This window comes from Somniosus microcephalus, chromosome 6 (genome assembly GCF_052327205.1).
Source record: "Somniosus microcephalus isolate GS21.2 chromosome 6, FLI_Smic_1.0, whole genome shotgun sequence".
NCBI classification, from domain to species: domain Eukaryota; kingdom Metazoa; phylum Chordata; class Chondrichthyes; order Squaliformes; family Somniosidae; genus Somniosus; species Somniosus microcephalus.
In genome coordinates this window covers 48,783,224-48,800,920 of record NC_140992.1, presented here as the reverse complement: position 1 = coordinate 48,800,920, position 17,697 = coordinate 48,783,224, and the positions used below count along the sequence as shown (strand labels likewise).

Below are 17,697 nucleotides of genomic sequence, written 5' to 3'. Positions count from 1 at the left end.
GATGAGACAAAACTTGGAAGTATAGTGAACAGTGAGGAGGATAGTGATAGACTTCAAGACGACAGACAGGCCAGTGGAATGGGCAGACATGTGGCAGATGAAATTTAATGCAGAAAAGTGCAGTGATACATTTTGGTAGGAAGAATGAGGAGAGGCAATATAAACTAAAGGGTACAATCCTAAAGTGGGTGCATGAACAGAGACACCTGGGGGTATGTGTGCACAAATCGTTGAAGGTGGCAGGGCAGGTTGAGACAGCAGTTAAAAAAGCATACAGGATACTGGACTTCATAAATAGAGGCATAGAGTACAAAAGCAAGGAAGTTATGATAAACCTTTATAAAACACTGGTTCAGCCTCAACTGGAGTATTGTGTCCAATTCTGGGCACCACACTTTAGGAAGGATGTGAAGGCCTTAGAGAGCGTGCAGAAAAAATTTACGACAATGATTCCAGGGATGAGGGACTTCAGTTACGTGGACAGACGAGAGGGGCTGGGGTTGTTCTCCTTAGAGCAGAGAAGGTTGAGAGGAGATTTGATAGAGGTATTCAAAATCATGAGGGGTCTGGACAGAGCAGAGAGAAACTGTTCCCATTGGCAGAAGGGTCGAGAATCATAAGACAGATTCAAGGTGATTGGCAAAAGAACCAAAGGCGACACGAGGGAAAACTTTTTTTACGCAGCGAGTGGTTAGGATCTGGAATGCACTGCCTGAAAGAGTGGTGGAGGCAGGCTCAATCGTGGCTTTCAAAAGAGGACTGGATAAATACCTGAAGGAAAAAAATTTGCAGGGCTACGGAGAAAGTTTGGGGGAGTGGGACTAGCTGAAGTGCTCTTGCAGAAGCCAGCGCAAGCTCGATGGCCAAATGGCCTCCTTCTGTGCTGTAACCATTCTATGATTCCATTTCTATCTCACTTGTTGAACATGGGAATTACAATTGCTGTTTGCCAGTCCTTTGGCACTATTCCTTTTTCTATTAAATTTTTATATATAAATGCATGTTATTCTAAAGAATATCACACGAGGAGGCAGGTTACAAGGAAATATCTGGGGATTAGCCATTGATAAACGACTTAAGTTTCACTTACAGTTTGAGATACCACCTGAACTGAATATATTACTACTTTGTAAACATGCTAACCTATACTATTAGGAGAAAGAGAGATAGTGGTGACTATAACATCCCCGCTTCTAAACTAATGCATATAAACTTACGGTTGTTTTCTAAATGTGTCTTGTAAATATCCTCTGGTACTTTAGGCTCCATAATGTCCAGCTGGAGAGAAAACACATTTATGTCTTATTGTATAATTGCAAATTTTCATAGATTTTAGCTTCTCTATATTAGTAAAGTAAAGATAGGTTACCTGCCCAATGGGTTTCCTTTGTTCTGAATAACTTTGACCTTGCCCTTCCCTATCTCTGTAACCTCTACAAGTTCTTCAACCTCCTCACTTTGGCCTCTTGTGCATTCTTCCTTTTTTCACTTCACTGTTGGTGACCGTGCCTTCAGCACATAGGCTCCACACAAACTCTACCTCACTATCCTCCTTTAAGGCCCTCCTTAAGACCCACCTCCTTTATCCGGCTTTTGGTCACCTCTCCTAATCCTCTTGCTTTGGGTCAGTGGCAATTTTTTCTGATGCCTGTGAACCACCTTGCAGTATTTTTCTATGGTAAACCACTGTATAAATGCAGGCTATTGCTGACATGCATAATCATGCAATAGGTGTATAGTCTAATTTAGGGTTGTCCAACAATTGGGCCACAGGCCTAACATGACAGTTTTCATGATTTGAAACAGTCGACCAAGCAGCTTCTGATTGAAGAATAGTCCATCGCCAGAAATAGCAGAGGTGTGGATGAGAGGTGGTGGGGAGGCATTAATACGAATAGTGTAGGTTTCCAACATAGAGAAACAAAGTCTCACATTCCAAGTAGTTAGAACTTTAAGAACTAAAGTGGTGTCCTAATTAGGAACTAGTGAGGACATTACTGGGCATAATTTCCACAAAGCCTACATAAGGGGAATTAATTGGTGATCCCCTGTTGATCAAAATGCACCTGGTTATGGAAGGCTGAAATGATTGCAATGTGAACTCAAACTGAACTATGTTTTAAATCAGTCAAATATATTGGGAGATATTCGTGGACATCACAAGATAGGACTGACAGTACAAACATTTCCCATGTGTGTTATAAGCACCATCAGTGGATGCCCTGCATGGACTAGTAAAGGTATCTACCACTGGTCATTGTCTTTCAATAACCAGGCCATAAACCATAATTTCTCTTGGTTCAGAAGCAATATTTTACTGACTGCCTTAGGAGAGTAGATGCCTCTGAGGCAATCATACCCCGTCTCTGCTCATTTCCGCAGCATGTCAGATGAATGGATTGAAGGACCAATTAGGCTTACTTGGTATAGATGGGCTTTGCAGGAAATTCTCAAAACAAACCTGGCTTTGGGAGCACACAGCCAAGTTTGTTCTGAGACATTCTTGGATTATGGTTTGGGAAGCCCCAGAATGTACCTCCAAACAATATTTGCACTTTGTTTTGTGTAGCTCTAAGACTACCTAGTGTCAACTAGCATTGGGTTTGCTTCAGTGATACTGTCCTGTGTGATGCCGAGACATTTGATCCAAGAGGTTACCACTTCAGGAGAATCCTTGTGTCACTAGACTGAATTAATTCCTAGGAGGGATCACTGCAACCTGTCCTTGATATTTATAGAATCAGTGCTGACATTCTTGTGTTGCCAAATGGTCCTAGTGCATCCCCAGCAAGAGTCCTGGCCATTAGTCAGTGCTGGCATATCACAGCATCGACAGAAGTCAAATCTTTAGAACTACATGGTACTGGTGATCTTCAGTTCCAGTCTGTTGGTCAAAGATAACTGCAATTGAGACACATCATTCAACCCACCATAGAAGCCTGTGATTTCTCTCCTCCATCACAGCACCTAACTGCCTGCAAAGTTTCTAAAGTTTGGCCTTAAAAGGACTTGCCAGTCAATTTTGCCTCCAATTAAGGGATGCTAGCATTTGTCCTCTAACAACTCCGGCTGACAGCACACCAACATTATGAACAGAATATCATGCCCAATTACTGCATGCAGTTTTCTTTTCTCTTTAAAATGTCTTCGCACTTTCACCAGTTCCCATCAATTTAATATGGCTATGTTGAGTGTGCACAATACCAAAGTTGGTTTGATCTCAGTCACAAAACAGTAAAGAATATATGTTTATTAAAGTGTTTTTCTGTCAATCTGTAGGATTCATGTGGATCAAATATTTTCTATAATCCAAACATAAAACATTTCACTTTTGTTCAAGTTCAACATAGCATCAGTCGGAAACACTGCAGAACACATTTAGTCTTGTCTACAGCCCAATTCACAGATGTTTTTGCTAAATTCAAATGCAGCTTACCTCTCGTGCAAGGGCCAAGAAGTTGCTGTTCAATTGGACATTTGACATTATCTCTGTCAGATCCTCATAGTCCTCCACATCCTCATTTAGCTCCAAGAATACACCGTGGCGACCCAACATAAATGCTACCTGCTTCTGAATAACACTGTGGATCAAGTTAAAGGAACAGTATTAAACAAAGATCATACCAAACAAGAGTTATAGTAGTTTAGTGCCACTATTTGTTTAGCATTAGAAAAACCAAGGTTCTCCTCTCCAGAAAATGCCAGGTATGGTTCCACAGCCTCCAGCACCTCAAGTGGCAATTGTTTGAGAGAGCTGTACACGGTGTTGGTAGGCTCCTCGATCAGATGAGCCATCAGTCAAGTCCAAAGTTGTCTTCACTTTGTCTACACATAGAAGAGTGACTAGCTAATGATCAAGAGTGACTGATCTCAATCATTATCAAGGCTGATTTTTCTCATTCTTAGTTTAATGGAAGCAAATGGTAGGAACATATCACCATCCGTTGTCAACCATCAGCTAACTCACCAACAGGGAACTACAGAAAGATGAAGTTTTCAAGTAATAACTATACGTTCAAAATACTATAATGAATAGTAGAAGCAATATACTTCATGCTTGTAGGAATCATACCCTCAAATTAGTTGAATATTCTGTACTTAAACATTACTGTAGCTATTTTAATCAGGCTGTAGTCAACACTTCAGAAGATACTGCAGATATACAACAGGCATGACAGGAGGAGCTACAAGACAGACATCTTGAAGATTCAGATGATGTCATGAATTAGAGAGTATTTTGAGATTTACATTCATCATCTGAACTACAGAACCGGTAAAATAAATTGTTGCAATCTGCCCTGTGAAAATAACCAAAATTGTGGGCCTAGAAGTAGAGGTTCATCTATGATTTTAAAATTTACAATGCAAAGTCATTTTCACATGATTAGACATGCCTCCAGCCTTCTAATCATTCAAGTTTTCTTCCAAAATTAAGTTTTTTTTTTAAAAAAGTGATATTTTTCTTCTTTAAAAAAACCCAGAATTAGACAACTGCAAATCCTCCAGTTTGATCGTCTATTTATTACATCATTAAAGTAAGTTTGCTGCATGGAGGGTTTCCCTGCTGGCTAAGTAATATCCAGCAAGTAGCTAACTAATATTGGTTCCGGGTTGGATCCCTAGTTTGTGCCAAGTCAATTGACCTGTGCTGGAGCAGTGGTAGGAGCCTAACAATATGCCAGTGGGACCCTAAGTTAGGGATGAAAAATTAGCAATGGCTCCCACTCTTGACCACTATTCAGCAAGCCCTCCTAAAAAGTATAAGAATGTCAGCTAAGCCACCATCTGGCTCAGCTGTTTCAGCCTCCTGTGAAATAGATTGCTGACACGAATAATAACCACTTAAGCGAATTATCATAGGGGGTAGAGCATACAGGAAGGAATCAACACCATTAAATGACATGGGAAGACGACTGGCTAGAAGGGTGTTTTACAAGATAAACTGCAGATTACCAAGAAGTAACGATACATGTGTAAACAGGACATACAACAGGATCTACTGCGAGGAAGACACTTTCGACATTTATGAATTCCACCAAAAAAGCTGAAAACATTTACTATACTTTCTATCCATTTTCTTTGATAAAACACTTAAGTTTCAAGTGGCAGGTGTATATGGATCGTGTTAAACATTGCTACATCCCATAAATGGCTTGTAACTCATTTTCATAATTGGTGGGGGGGGGGGGGGGGGGGGGGAAAACAAAGGAGAGAAGCGGGACACATCTCATCTTTTATACTCCGCAAACGACCCAGTACCACTTGGTATAGTAGAGATCCATTCTGTATAGCCAGCATCATCTACTTGTGGTCCTTGAGCCATGGTCATCTGGCCTTCAAAAGCCTGGAAACTAGGTCCTATTTGCGTTTATATATTGCTTATTTGATGGCCTGTTTTTTGAGAACCTGGATGTTTGGAAAGTGATGTTCTTAGCATCGCTGTCTCATTGATAGATATACATAAATCAGGGACCAAGAGCTGTTTGTACCAGCAACTTGAGATAAATGGAAATGAATGGAAACATGGATTTAAATTCTTTGTTACCCCCTGCACCCCCCCCCCCCCCAGCTCCATGGCACACTCATGTGATCCATGGCACAGTCTCTAAGCCTTTACTTGAAACTTTTTGCAAATGAAAGAAAAAAAGCTTCATTTCTAAAAGAGGAATGGATTCAAAACTTCCCGTGTGCAAGTTTAGCAAAAATGCAGCATTTTTTTGGCATTCTGTAAAATTTAATAAAGATACACTCATAAGAAGTGTGTTTGGCATCATCAAATGTCTGTTATAAATGCAAGTACTAAATAGGACTGAATCATTGTACTGTAATTTAACTTTCTAAAAAAAATTGAAATTTAATAGTGCCCTCTATATGGTGACATGACAGTGCAGGGAAGATTTGTACTTTTTCAACATAAAGATAGCCTGTCGCTGAGAAAAAAAATTATTTGCTAGGCTTGTTAAATAATTTAAACAGCTAGATAAGGAAAAGCTGAGTAGCTTCTAATATTTTACCACTTTTAATGCTAAGTTCTCATACAAGACAGGAACAAAGCTCCTTAGTATTTCCTCCCTAATGGCAATGCTTTAGAGCAGTGAGGAAAACAGCAGTTGCATTGCTTTAGTACATTACCATAGCACATTTCTCAAATACCCTAAAATGCTACAGTGAATTATTTTGAAATGCAATGATCGTTCTGTAAGCAAATGTGACAGACATTTTCGCACACAGTAAAATCCCACAATAGCCATGTTGGTCGAAGGAGGATTATTGGTCAGGATAGCAGGAGAATCCCTCACTCTTCAAGTAGTGCCTGGAATTTTTTTTATATCCAACTGAAAAAGCATACAGGGCCTTGGTGTAACATCTCAAGACAGCACCTCAAACAATGCAGCACTCTCTTACTATTGCACTGAAACGTCAGCCTCGATTAGGAGTTCGTACCAGAGTAGGGCTTGAATCCAGAACTGTCGGACTTAAGTGAGCTCTACCAATGAAGTCAAGCTGACACTGTTCATTAGATAATTGCAGTACTTTCAACAGTGTGCTCTTATTGGCATTTTAGTGAATTGGGGAGGAAAGGTTGAGCAGTAAGAGATTGATCTGACTGCAAGTATAGCACAAACAAGTCTTGTCCCATCATCAAGTTTTCAGCTGCAGTCACAGTGCTAACTACAGCCATTACTGGTCAGTTCAGTCACATTGAATTCCAATGATGTGTGTTGGCATAAGTTCAATTAGTTAAACAGAATGAGGCAATAAATTGACGATTAATTATCACAGTAGTGAGCACTGCTACTGCAATCAAAAGCTTTGGGGGACATTACGTGCTCATTACATCAGACTGTACTAAAGGAAACTTACTAAAGGAGTACAATTACATATCATTCCACAACCTATACTTTTGCATAATGATATCTAAAGTACAATTAGGATCATCTTCAATGTAGTTCCAAACAGGTTTCCCTACTCATTAAAGCTGTCATCTTTGGAGAAAAACATTTTCTCGGTCTCTCCTCTCCAAATGTCCTAATGAGTAAAAGCACTGCTCTGTGTAGCAATAAGCAATACAAATCAGAGGGTTCTCGGTCTGTGCTGTTAACCGATTCCAGCTGGGGCAGCAGTTTGGATGCTACAACTGATCTCAGTACTCAATACTATTATTGTCTGGATTTAAAAAAATGAAAGATCACTAGGACAAGGTACTCGAAGACTACCAGCACCCAGGGAGCCACAGCTCAGCAAAAGCCACTGCCTCAAAAAAAAACGAAAATATAAATGTACTTGATGGATTAACAAAATCAAGAGAGAGTAGAAAGCGTAACTTCCTAGTTTCTACACAATTAAAGACCTTGCATGGTACATTAACAATTGATCAAATGTGCATTGATGTAAAGTGATGTAAAGTGATTACATACACATCTTTACAGGAAGTAAAAATATCTTCGACTAATTCCATGTCATTTAGCATCAGTGCAAGTCGCAGAGCCTCAGGGTAGCGATTGAATTTTCGGAAAATACTAAGAGCACATCGAAGCAGAGCAGAATTCTCTGGTTCAGGAACATAACTGACACAGCTGAAAAATTGGAAAAAAAATCATTTGAAGCACAAGTTTGAAAGCACAAAAATCATACATCTTGAAGATTTAAATACCTAATCACAGTTAAAATCTGCATTTTGTGAAGCTAACTTTCCAGTAAATTCTATCTGCAAACATAAAACAAGCAATGATGGTATAAATCACGGTATAATGCACGGTGGCATAGTGGTTAGCACTGTTGCCTCACAGCGCCAGGGACCCGGGTTCGAATCCGGCCTCGGGTGACTGTCTGTGTGGAGTTTGCACAGTCTCCCCGTGTTTGCGTGGGTTTCCTCCGGGTGCTCCGGTTTCCTCCCACAGTCCAAAGATGTGCGGGTTAGGATGATTGGCTATGATAAATTGACCCTTAGTGTTAGGGGGATTAAATACGTGGGGTTACGGGGATCGGGTGGAATATGTGTCGGTGCAGGCTCGATGGGCCAAAATGGCCTCTATCTGCACTGTGGGGTTTCTGTGATTCTGTGAAATAATGCTACAAAGTACAAAAAAAATTAAGATTAGATTGATAGAATTTATTGGTAAGGTTCACAATCTTTAATAGGTTGTACTAAGGTTTAGTAATCCAACATTTCCTGCATCAACTCTCGAGTACGCGTTCTCAACCAGGGATCTGAAAAAAGGTTTTAAGGGGTTCGCTAGAAATAAGTCTTGGATGATAGCAGGCAGAATCGTGTTGCTCCCTGTTATTAATCCAGGGATTCCTAGTGGCGAGTCAGTTTGCCTCGTGACGGGTGGCGCGGGCCGATCTGCCAGTGACGGTAAGAAACAGGATCATTCCCCGGGTTACAGGGGTCGCACTCTGTTGCTGAGTGAACTCCATTCTATTCAGGACACGACTGACAGCGTGGGTGTTCAGCTCTAATATATTATATCACAAACAGGAAGTGACTTTAAAAATGCAACAGTAACAGTTTTGAGAGCAGGACCAAGCTCTGCAGAGCAGAAATTGGAGCCGCCTGTCCGTTTAATGTTCACTCATCAGCCTGGTTTTACCATCTGTGATCCTGTTCCAGGCTCTACAATCATTTTTCAGTTCCACGGGAGGCCATTTAATTTATTAAACTGGGACTGGCAGGAACACACATCAGATCACGTGGAATGTACTGAGCCAGGTCATAATACAGGGGATAGTCCGGGATATTTTAGATGAGCACTTGAAACGCCATAGCATACAAGGCTACGGACCAAGTGCTGGAAAATGAGATTAGAATAAACAGGGCTTGATGGCCGGACACGATGGGCCGAAGGGCCTTTCTGTGCTGTATAACTATGACTCTATAAACCACAGGGGAATGTACTGAACCAGGTCATAATACAGGGGATGGTCCAGGATACAAGTAAAACAAAAATAATAAATATTTAAGTTTAATTTTTATACAGAAAAAATGTGTGCGGTGTTATTGGGGGCCCATGAAATTTTTATAACACAGCAGCAGCAAAAAGGTTCAGAACCCCTGCTCCAGAGTCGAGACAGTACAATTCCTCATACACCAAGTTCCCACTCAGCCACTATGTGACAGCTGGGCATGCAGCTGAAGCTGAATTTCTTAACCATATAGGAGGGAGACGAATTTGGGTTTATAATTTTACATAGACACACATTATACACAGCGAGTCAAGACCAAGTGCAGCCTTCAAGTGAAGTAGGGCTAGAGGGTGGGGGGATAATCAGTCCAGAGTGTGCTGACAATTACAGCCCCCATTTCCAAGTCACACATCTGACCTATATACTTTGATTTTACATTTTTAAAACGTTAACAAATCTCAAGGCAATTTGGGAAACACAGAAGAGAACTTGGTTGGAGCATAGCGGTTTCTTTGCAGTATAGGCCGAGGAGCTGGAAGATGCAACACTGTGGTGTTGCAGCATCTCCATTGGCTGAATGGCATAACTAGTGTGATCAGTTTAAATTGTTTCCATTATAACTGGACAAAGACATTTATAATGCAAAAATTAACAGGAAGGACAGAAGATTTTTTAATAGATGTTAGAATTGAAAATTCTATACATAACATTCATTTTCAACATTTTAACAGCTTTTCTATCCAGCCAGTGGATCCTTCATCTTTCCAACAAGGGCAAAAAGCAGTCAAAAGTTGAAATTGTACCAGATATATCCAAACTCAGGACATACCTAAAGCTACAAAAGAATCTTAATTTTCAACGGCTAGATAATTCATGTTACAACAACTGCAGAAAGATGAAAACACACCTTGTTAAATATAAGCAGACTTTAGAATATGCATTTTCATCAATATAATCTTCCAGCATATTGAGATGTTCAATTTCCATGAGGAGATCACATGCCTCATGCTCAGCATTGTGAGCCATATTATAGGGAACCACCTCTTTTACCAGAGCAAGCAGTATCTCATGTTTAGCTTTATCATTCTCGTCTACCTCCTGCCATTCTTTTGCAACCTCACCTGCCAGATGCCTAGAAGAGGAAAATAATTTTAATATACCTAAAAATACATAATCAAACAAACTGCCAGACTGTATTTAAATATTACTGCACCAATTATAAATCCTTACGAAAACAACTGTTTAATTGGGAACACGAAGCAGCAAACAACATTTTCAATTATGAAAAATACACTCTAATCAAACCCAGACATGTGAGCAAATAAAAATAAAATGAAGAACAGGGAAAGGCTAAATGGCATACAGGGACATTCCGATTTGAAAGCCAGCTGTACTTCACCTGGGCAAATTGATGATGTCACTCGCTACACCACCCAACCACGGCCGCAGAAAACGGTCATATCCGTGGGCTGGATAATCTGATATTCTGCATTAGTAGCATGGATGAGAACATAAGAAATAGGAGTAGGCTATATGGCCTCTCGAGCCTGCTCTGCCATTCAATATCATGGCTGATCTTCTACCTCATCTCCACTTTCCTGCACTATCCCCATATCCCTTAATAGCCAAAAATCTATCGATCTCTGTCTTGAATATACTCAATGACTGAGCCTCCAGTGTCCTCTGGGGTAGAGAATTCCAAAGATTCACCACCCTCCGAGTGAAGAAATTTCTCCTCATCTCAGTCCTAAAATGGTTGACCCCTTATTCTGAGACTGCGACCTCTGGTTCTAGACTCCCCCGCCAGGGGAAACATCCTCCCTGCATCGACCCGGTCAAGCCCTGTAAGAATTTTGTATGTTTCAATGCAATCACCTCATTCTTCTAAACGCCAGAGAATATAGGCCTAGTCTACTCAATCTCTCCTCATAGGACAATCCCCCCCATCCCAGGAATCAGTCTGGTGAACCTTCGTTACACTCCCTCTATGGCAGGTATATCCTTCCTTAGTTAAGGAGACCAAAACTGTACACAATACTTCAGGTGTGGTCTCACCAGGGCCCTATATATTTGCAGTAAGACATCTTTACTCTTATACTCAAATTCTCTTGTAATAAAGGCCAACATACCATTTGCGTTCTTAATTGCTTGCTGTACCTGCATGTTAACTTTGTGATTTGTGTACAAAGACACCCAAGTCCCTCTAAACACCATTTCCCAATTTCTCACCATTTAAAAAATACTCTGCTTTTCTATTTTTCCTACCAAAGTGGATAACTTCACATTATATTCCATTTGCCATGTTCTTGCCCACTCACTTAGCCTGTCTATATCCCCTTGAAGTCTCTTTGCATCCTCCTCGCATCTTACATTCCCACCTAGCTTTGTATCATCAGCAAACTTGGATATATTACATTTGGTCCCCTCATCCAAATCATTGATATAGATTGTGAATAGCTGAGGCCCAAGCACTGATCCTTGCGGTACCCCACTAGTTACAGCCTGCCAACCCGAAAATGACCCATTTATTCCTACTCTGTTTTCTGTCCGTTAACCAATCCTCAATCCATGCTAATATATTACCCCCAATCCCATGAGCCCTAATAACCTCTTGTATGGCAACTTATCGAATGCCTTCTGAAAATCCAAATACACCACATCCACTGGTTCCCCCTTATCTATTCTGCTAGTTACAACCTCAAAAAACTCCCCAACAGATTTGTCAAACACGATTTCCCTTTCACAAGTTCATGTTGACTCTGCCGAATCCTATTATTATTTTCTAAGTGCCCTGTTACCACGTCCTTAATAATAGATTCTAGCATTTACCCTACTACTGATGTCAGGCTAACTGGTCTGTAGTTCCCCATTTTCTCTCTCCCTCCTTTCTTAAATAGTGGAGTTACATTTGCTACCTTCCAATCCGCAGGAATCGTTCTAGAATTAATGGAATTTTGGAAGATGACAACCAATGCATCTACTATCTCTATAGCCACGTCTTTCAAAACCCTAGGATGTAGGCCATCAGGTCCAGGGGATTTATCAGCTTTCAGTCCCATTAATTTCTCCAGTACTTTTTTTTATTACAAATACTAATTTCTTTCAGTTCCTCATTCTTGCTAGACCCTTGGTTCGCCACTTTTTCCGGGAGGTTTTGTTGTGTCCGTCTTCCGTGAAGACGGACACAATGTATTTGTTTAATTTCGCTGCCATTTCCTTATAGTATGGTCACTCTTCCCTAAAGGCCACTTTACTATAAAGGTTATTAATTAATCCTTTCTCATTGCACAATACGAGATCTAAAATAGCCTGTTCCCTAGTTGGTTCCTCAACATACTGATCTAGAAAACTATCTTGTACATATTCCATGAATTTGTCCTCCACACTATTACTGCAAATTTGGTTTGCCCAGTCTAGATTAAAATCCCCCATGGTTACTGTATTACCCTCGTTACATGCGCCTTAATTTCCCGATTTATACTCTTCCCTACATTACAACTACTGTTTGGGGGACTATAAACAACTCCCACCAATGTTTTCTGCCCCTTGCTGTTTCTTAGCTCCACCCAAACTGATTCTACTTCTTGATTTTCAGAGCCAAGATCCTATCTCTCCACTGTCTTTATCCCATCCTTTATTATCAGGGCTACCCCTCATTTTCCATTTTGCCTATCTCTTCTAAAAGTTAAGTATCCTGGAATATTTAGTTCCCAACCGTGGTCACTTTGCAACCATGTCTTCGCAATGGCTATTAGATCAAACCTATTAATTTCTATCTCCGCTATTAATTCAACAAATGCTAACCATCAGGAATAGAGTTAGATTTAAAAAAATAAAAGCAACAACAAAAAAATCATAGGACATGAAAGAGGAAAGGAAAGAAACATAGGTGAAGCCAAAAGAAAAGGTTAAACTGCTATAACTCATGTTACAACAGCTGCAGAAAGATGAGCCAACACACCTTGTTAACAACACGAGTATACAACATTGCTTAAGTAAAATTATTTTTCCTCCCATGCTAGTGCACTTAAGAACATGTATCTTTGAAGAATAAGTTTGCTCCCAGTCCAAGATTTTCTGCATTTATTGTTGTAGCACAATTTCCAATGATCAGTGTTTTGTTTCAGATGTGCAATATCTGGAAACTGAATGTTGACCCTCAACTGTTTTACCCTCTAGTCTGCAAAATAAAAGTCCTGAATATTTTAGAGATTTAGTTCCTTTCCTCCCCCCCCCCCTTAAAAGTAGTTACATTTATATAGCACATTATCACACCACCCAAAAATATTCCAAGAGCTTCACTTTGAAGTGAGGTCACTGTTTTTATACAAGGCAAATATTGCAGCTATTTTGCACACGAACAGCAATAAAATGAATGACCAGTTAAACTATTTTTTGAAAGCAGTGTTGGTGCAAACTTTTATTCAGTAAACATAAGGCAGCTTTGTGCTATTAAGTGCAATTTTACATGAATGAAGGGAATTTAAAAGTAGGTTAATACTGTTGTAAGCAGCTTACTTAAACTTTACCATTCCAAACCCCACCTTGTTTGTCCCAACACTATTAGGTTAGTTGTGTAGGCTTAAAGTAAGTTAGCATTTTTGATTAAACCTCGTATCTTGGTATAGCTGGATTCAGACAATATGTAAGGATATTTCAGATGAATATGTGGCTAGAGGAATGGTGCAAGGGGGAGGGATTCAAATTCCTGGGACATTGGAACTGGTTCTGGGGGAGGTGGGACCACTACAAACTGGATGGTTTGCACCTGGGCAGGACCAGGACCGGTGTCCTAGGGGGGAGTGTTTGCTACTGCTGTTGGGGAGGGTTCAAACTAAAATGGCAGGGGGTTGGGAACCCGTGCAGGGAAACAGAGGAAAGGGATGCAAGGATAGAAGCAAAAGACAGGAAGGAGAAAAGCAAAACGTGGAAGGTAGAGAAATCAAGGGTGTAAATCAAATAGGGACACAGTAAATAATAATTCTAAAAGGACTAAGTGTTAAAAAAACAAGCCTGCAGGCTTTGTGTCTTAACGTGAGGAGCATTCGTAAGAAGGTGGATGAATTAGCTGCGCAAATAGATGTAAACGGATATGATATAATTGGGATTACGGAGACATGGCTCCAGGGTGACCAAGGCATCCAGGGGTATTCAATATTGAGTAAGGACAGGCAAAAAAGGAAAAGAAGGTGGGGTAGCATTGCTGGTTAAAGAGATTAACACAATAGTAAGGAAGGATATGAGCTCTGATGATGTGGAATCTGTATGGGTAGAGCTGAGAAATACCAAGGGGAGTTGTATACAGACCCCCAAACAGTAATGCCGAGGTTGGGGATGGCATTAAACGGGAAATTAGAGACGCGTGCAATAAGGGCACAGCAGTTATCATGGGTGACTTTAATCTACATATAGATTGGGCTAACCAAATTAGTAACAATACTGTGGAGGAGGAATTCCTAGAGTGTATACGGGTTGGTTTCCTGGTCCAATATGTTGAGGAACCAACTGGAGATCAGGCCATCTTAGACTGGGTATTATGTAATGAGAAAGGATTGATTAGCAATCTTGTTGTGCGAGGCCCCTTGGGGAGGAGCGATCATAATATGATCGAATTCTTCATTAAGATGGAGAGTGAAGTAGTTGACTCAGACTAGGGTCCTTTATTTAAATTCAGGACACTATGATGGTATGAGGTGCGAGTTGGGTAGGATTGATTGGGGAATGTTACTCAAAGGGTTGACGGTGGATAGGCAATGGCAAACATTTAAAGATTGCATGGATGAACTACAGAATTTGTTCATCCCTGACTGGCATAAAAATAAAACAAAAAAGGTGATTCAACCGTGGCTAACAAAGGAAATTAGGGATAGCATAAGATCCAAGGAGACAACATATAAATTGGTCAGAAAAAGCAGCAAACCTGAGGATTGGGAGCAGTTTAGGATTCAACAAAGGAGGACAAAAGGATTAATTAAGAGGGGGAAAAGAGAGTATGAGTGTAAGCTTTCAGGGTACATAAAAACTGACTGTAAAAGCTTCTATAGATATATGTGAAGAGAAAAAGATTGGTGAAGTCAAGCATAGGTCCCTTGCAGTCAGAAGCAGGGGAATTTATAACTGGGAACAAAGAAATGGCTGACCAATTAAATACACACTTTGGTTCTGTCTTCAAAAGGAGGACACAAATAACTTCCCAGAGATGTCAGGGAACATAGGGTCTAATGAGAGGGAGGAACTGAATGAAATCAGTATTGTTAGGGAAATTGACAGGATTGAAGGCCGATAAATCCCCAGGGCCTGATAATCTACATCCCAGGGTACTTAAGGAAGTGGCCCTAGAAATAGTAGATGCATTGCTGGTCATCTTCCAAAATTCTATAGACTCTGGCACAGTTCCCATGGATTGGAGGGTAGCTAATGTAACCCCACTATTTAAAAAAGGTGGTAGAGAGAAAACGGGGAATTATAGACTGGTAAGCCCGACATCAGCAGTGGGGAAAATGCTAGAGTCCATTATAAAAGATGTAATAGCAGAGCACTTGGAAAACAGTGACAGGATTGGACAAAGTCAACATGGATTTACAAAAGGTAAATCATGCTTGACTAATCTACTGCAATTTTTTGAGGATGTAACTGGTAGAATAGATAAGGGAGAACCAGTGGATGTGGTGTATTTAGACTTTCAGAAGGCTTTTGATAAGGTCCTGCATAAGTGATTAGCGTGCAAAGTTAAAGCACATGGGATTGGGGTTAAGGTACTGACTTGGATAGAGAACTGGTTGGCAGACAGGAAGCAAAGAGTTGGCATAAACGGGTCTTTTTCCGAGTGGCAGGCAGTGACTAGTGGGGTACCGCAGGGATCGGTGCTAGGACCCCAGCTATTCACAATATATATTAATGATCTAGACGAGGGAACTAGATGAAATATCTCCAAGTTTGCAGATGACACAAAGCTGGGTGGGTGTGTGTGCTGCGAGGAGGATGCAGAGAAACTTCAGTATTATTTGGACAGGTTGGGTGATTGGGCAGATGCAGTATAATGTGGATAAATGCAAGGTTATCCACTTCGGTGGCAAAAACAGGAAGACAGATTATCTGAACTGCAATAGATTGGGAGAAGGGGAAGTGCAATGAGACCTGGATGTTCTTGTGCACCAGTCGCTGAAAGTAAGCATGTCGGTGCAGCAGGCGGTTAAGAAGGCAAATGGTATGTTGGCCTTCATAGCGAGAGGATTCGAGTACAGGAGCAAGGATGTCTTGCTGCAATTGTACAGGGCCTTGGTGAGACCACATCTTGAGTATTGTGTGCAGTTTTGGTCACCTCATCTGAGGAAGGATGTTCTTGCCATGGAGGGAGTTCAGCGAAGATTCACCAGACTGATACCTGGGATGGCAGGAATGACATACGAGGAGAGATTGGGCTTATATTCGCTGGAGTTTAGAAGAATGAGAGGGGACCTCATTGAAACTTATAAAATTCTAACAGGACTAGACAGACTAGATGCAGGAAGGATGTTCCCGATGGCAGGGAAGTCCAGAACCAGGGGTCACAGTCTAAGGATAAGGGGTAAGCCATTTAGGACAGAGGTGAGGAGGAATTTCTTCACCCAGAGAGTAGTGAACCTGAGGAATTCTCTACCACAGAAGGCAGTAGAGGCCAATTCATTAAATATATTCAAGAAGGAGTTAGATATATTTCTTAAGGCTAACGGGATCAAGGGATATGGGGAGAAAGCAGGGACGGGGCACTGAATTTTGATGATCAGCCATGATCTCATTAAATGGTGGTACAGGCTCGAGTGGCCAAATGGCCTACTCCTGCTCCTATCTTCTATGTTTCTAGAATGTTACCATACAGAAACAAAATCACCTGGCCAATTTAGTCTGTGCCTGTGTTTTTCCTCATGAGCTACCTAATTTAATCCCACTTTCCTGTTTGCTCGCCATACCCTTTAATATTCCTCTTTTTCAAGCAATTACGTAAACCCCTTTTAAAATAATTTATGCTCTCTGGCAAACAATCCCATGCAATAACCACAACACAAAGAACAGAACAAATGTAAAAAGTAACGTTTAGGGTTATTTTGTTGACACACCTGACATATTCATGCCCCCATGAAGCCAGTTCTTCCTGAGATCCTTGAAGTCTGTATTTCAGACATTCCCGGTCTCCACTCATTGTCATGGCTAATACTGACACTATGTCAGCGCAGAATCGCTGTAAGAGAAATAAGGCTTCTACTTTACTGAACATTTGCACTTTTCCCTTATAATTTATACAGTTAAAGTCGCTCCTTGAATGATATATCGGTTGATTTCTGTGTTAAGTTTGTCTCAGCTTCCAGAACAGGTACAGCTCTGCAGAATTAAATAGTTACCATTTAAGAGACTCCCCCTATAGCTCAGCTGGTGAAAATAGTTAGCAGTTAAAACTGTACAGTCCAGAAAGTCCCCAGGATCAATATTGTTGTGCACAATGAGTAGATTTCACCTGGGGAAAGAGTAAGTGCATTAAAACTGGTGCCAGCGCCCTTGACATTATAGTGGGAAAAATAAATATATGTCAGCCAGGTTTATAGCTCTGATCCAGCCACTCCCAAAGGGTTTGTGTGTTGACATTGGTTGAGGGCAGGATCTGACTCTCATATCATGCCCCTGCCCACAGTCACATAAATTGTCAGTACTGATTGTCTAGGATCACATGTGTAGAATGTCACTTAGACAAAATACCAAAGCACCACCAGTGCCTGTGGAACTATATCTAGCAGGGAGTGAATACCTTGAGGGGTG

The 17,697-nt window shown here is 40.8% G+C and overlaps 1 protein-coding gene across 1 annotated transcript in view; it reads right to left on the bottom strand.

Moving 5' to 3' along the window:
- Window positions 1–17,697, bottom strand: part of psmd2 (proteasome 26S subunit ubiquitin receptor, non-ATPase 2) — an 81,979-nt gene that overhangs the window by 36,899 nt on the left and 27,383 nt on the right. Inside the window, exons 4-8 of the mRNA XM_085990159.1 lie at window positions 17,004–17,125; window positions 9,815–10,039; window positions 7,419–7,577; window positions 3,437–3,581; window positions 1,218–1,278 (exon numbers count right to left, since the gene is read on the bottom strand). Coding sequence (XP_085846285.1) covers window positions 1,218–1,278; window positions 3,437–3,581; window positions 7,419–7,577; window positions 9,815–10,039; window positions 17,004–17,125 — 712 coding nt within the window. The remainder of the gene's footprint in view (window positions 1–1,217; window positions 1,279–3,436; window positions 3,582–7,418; window positions 7,578–9,814; window positions 10,040–17,003; window positions 17,126–17,697) is intronic.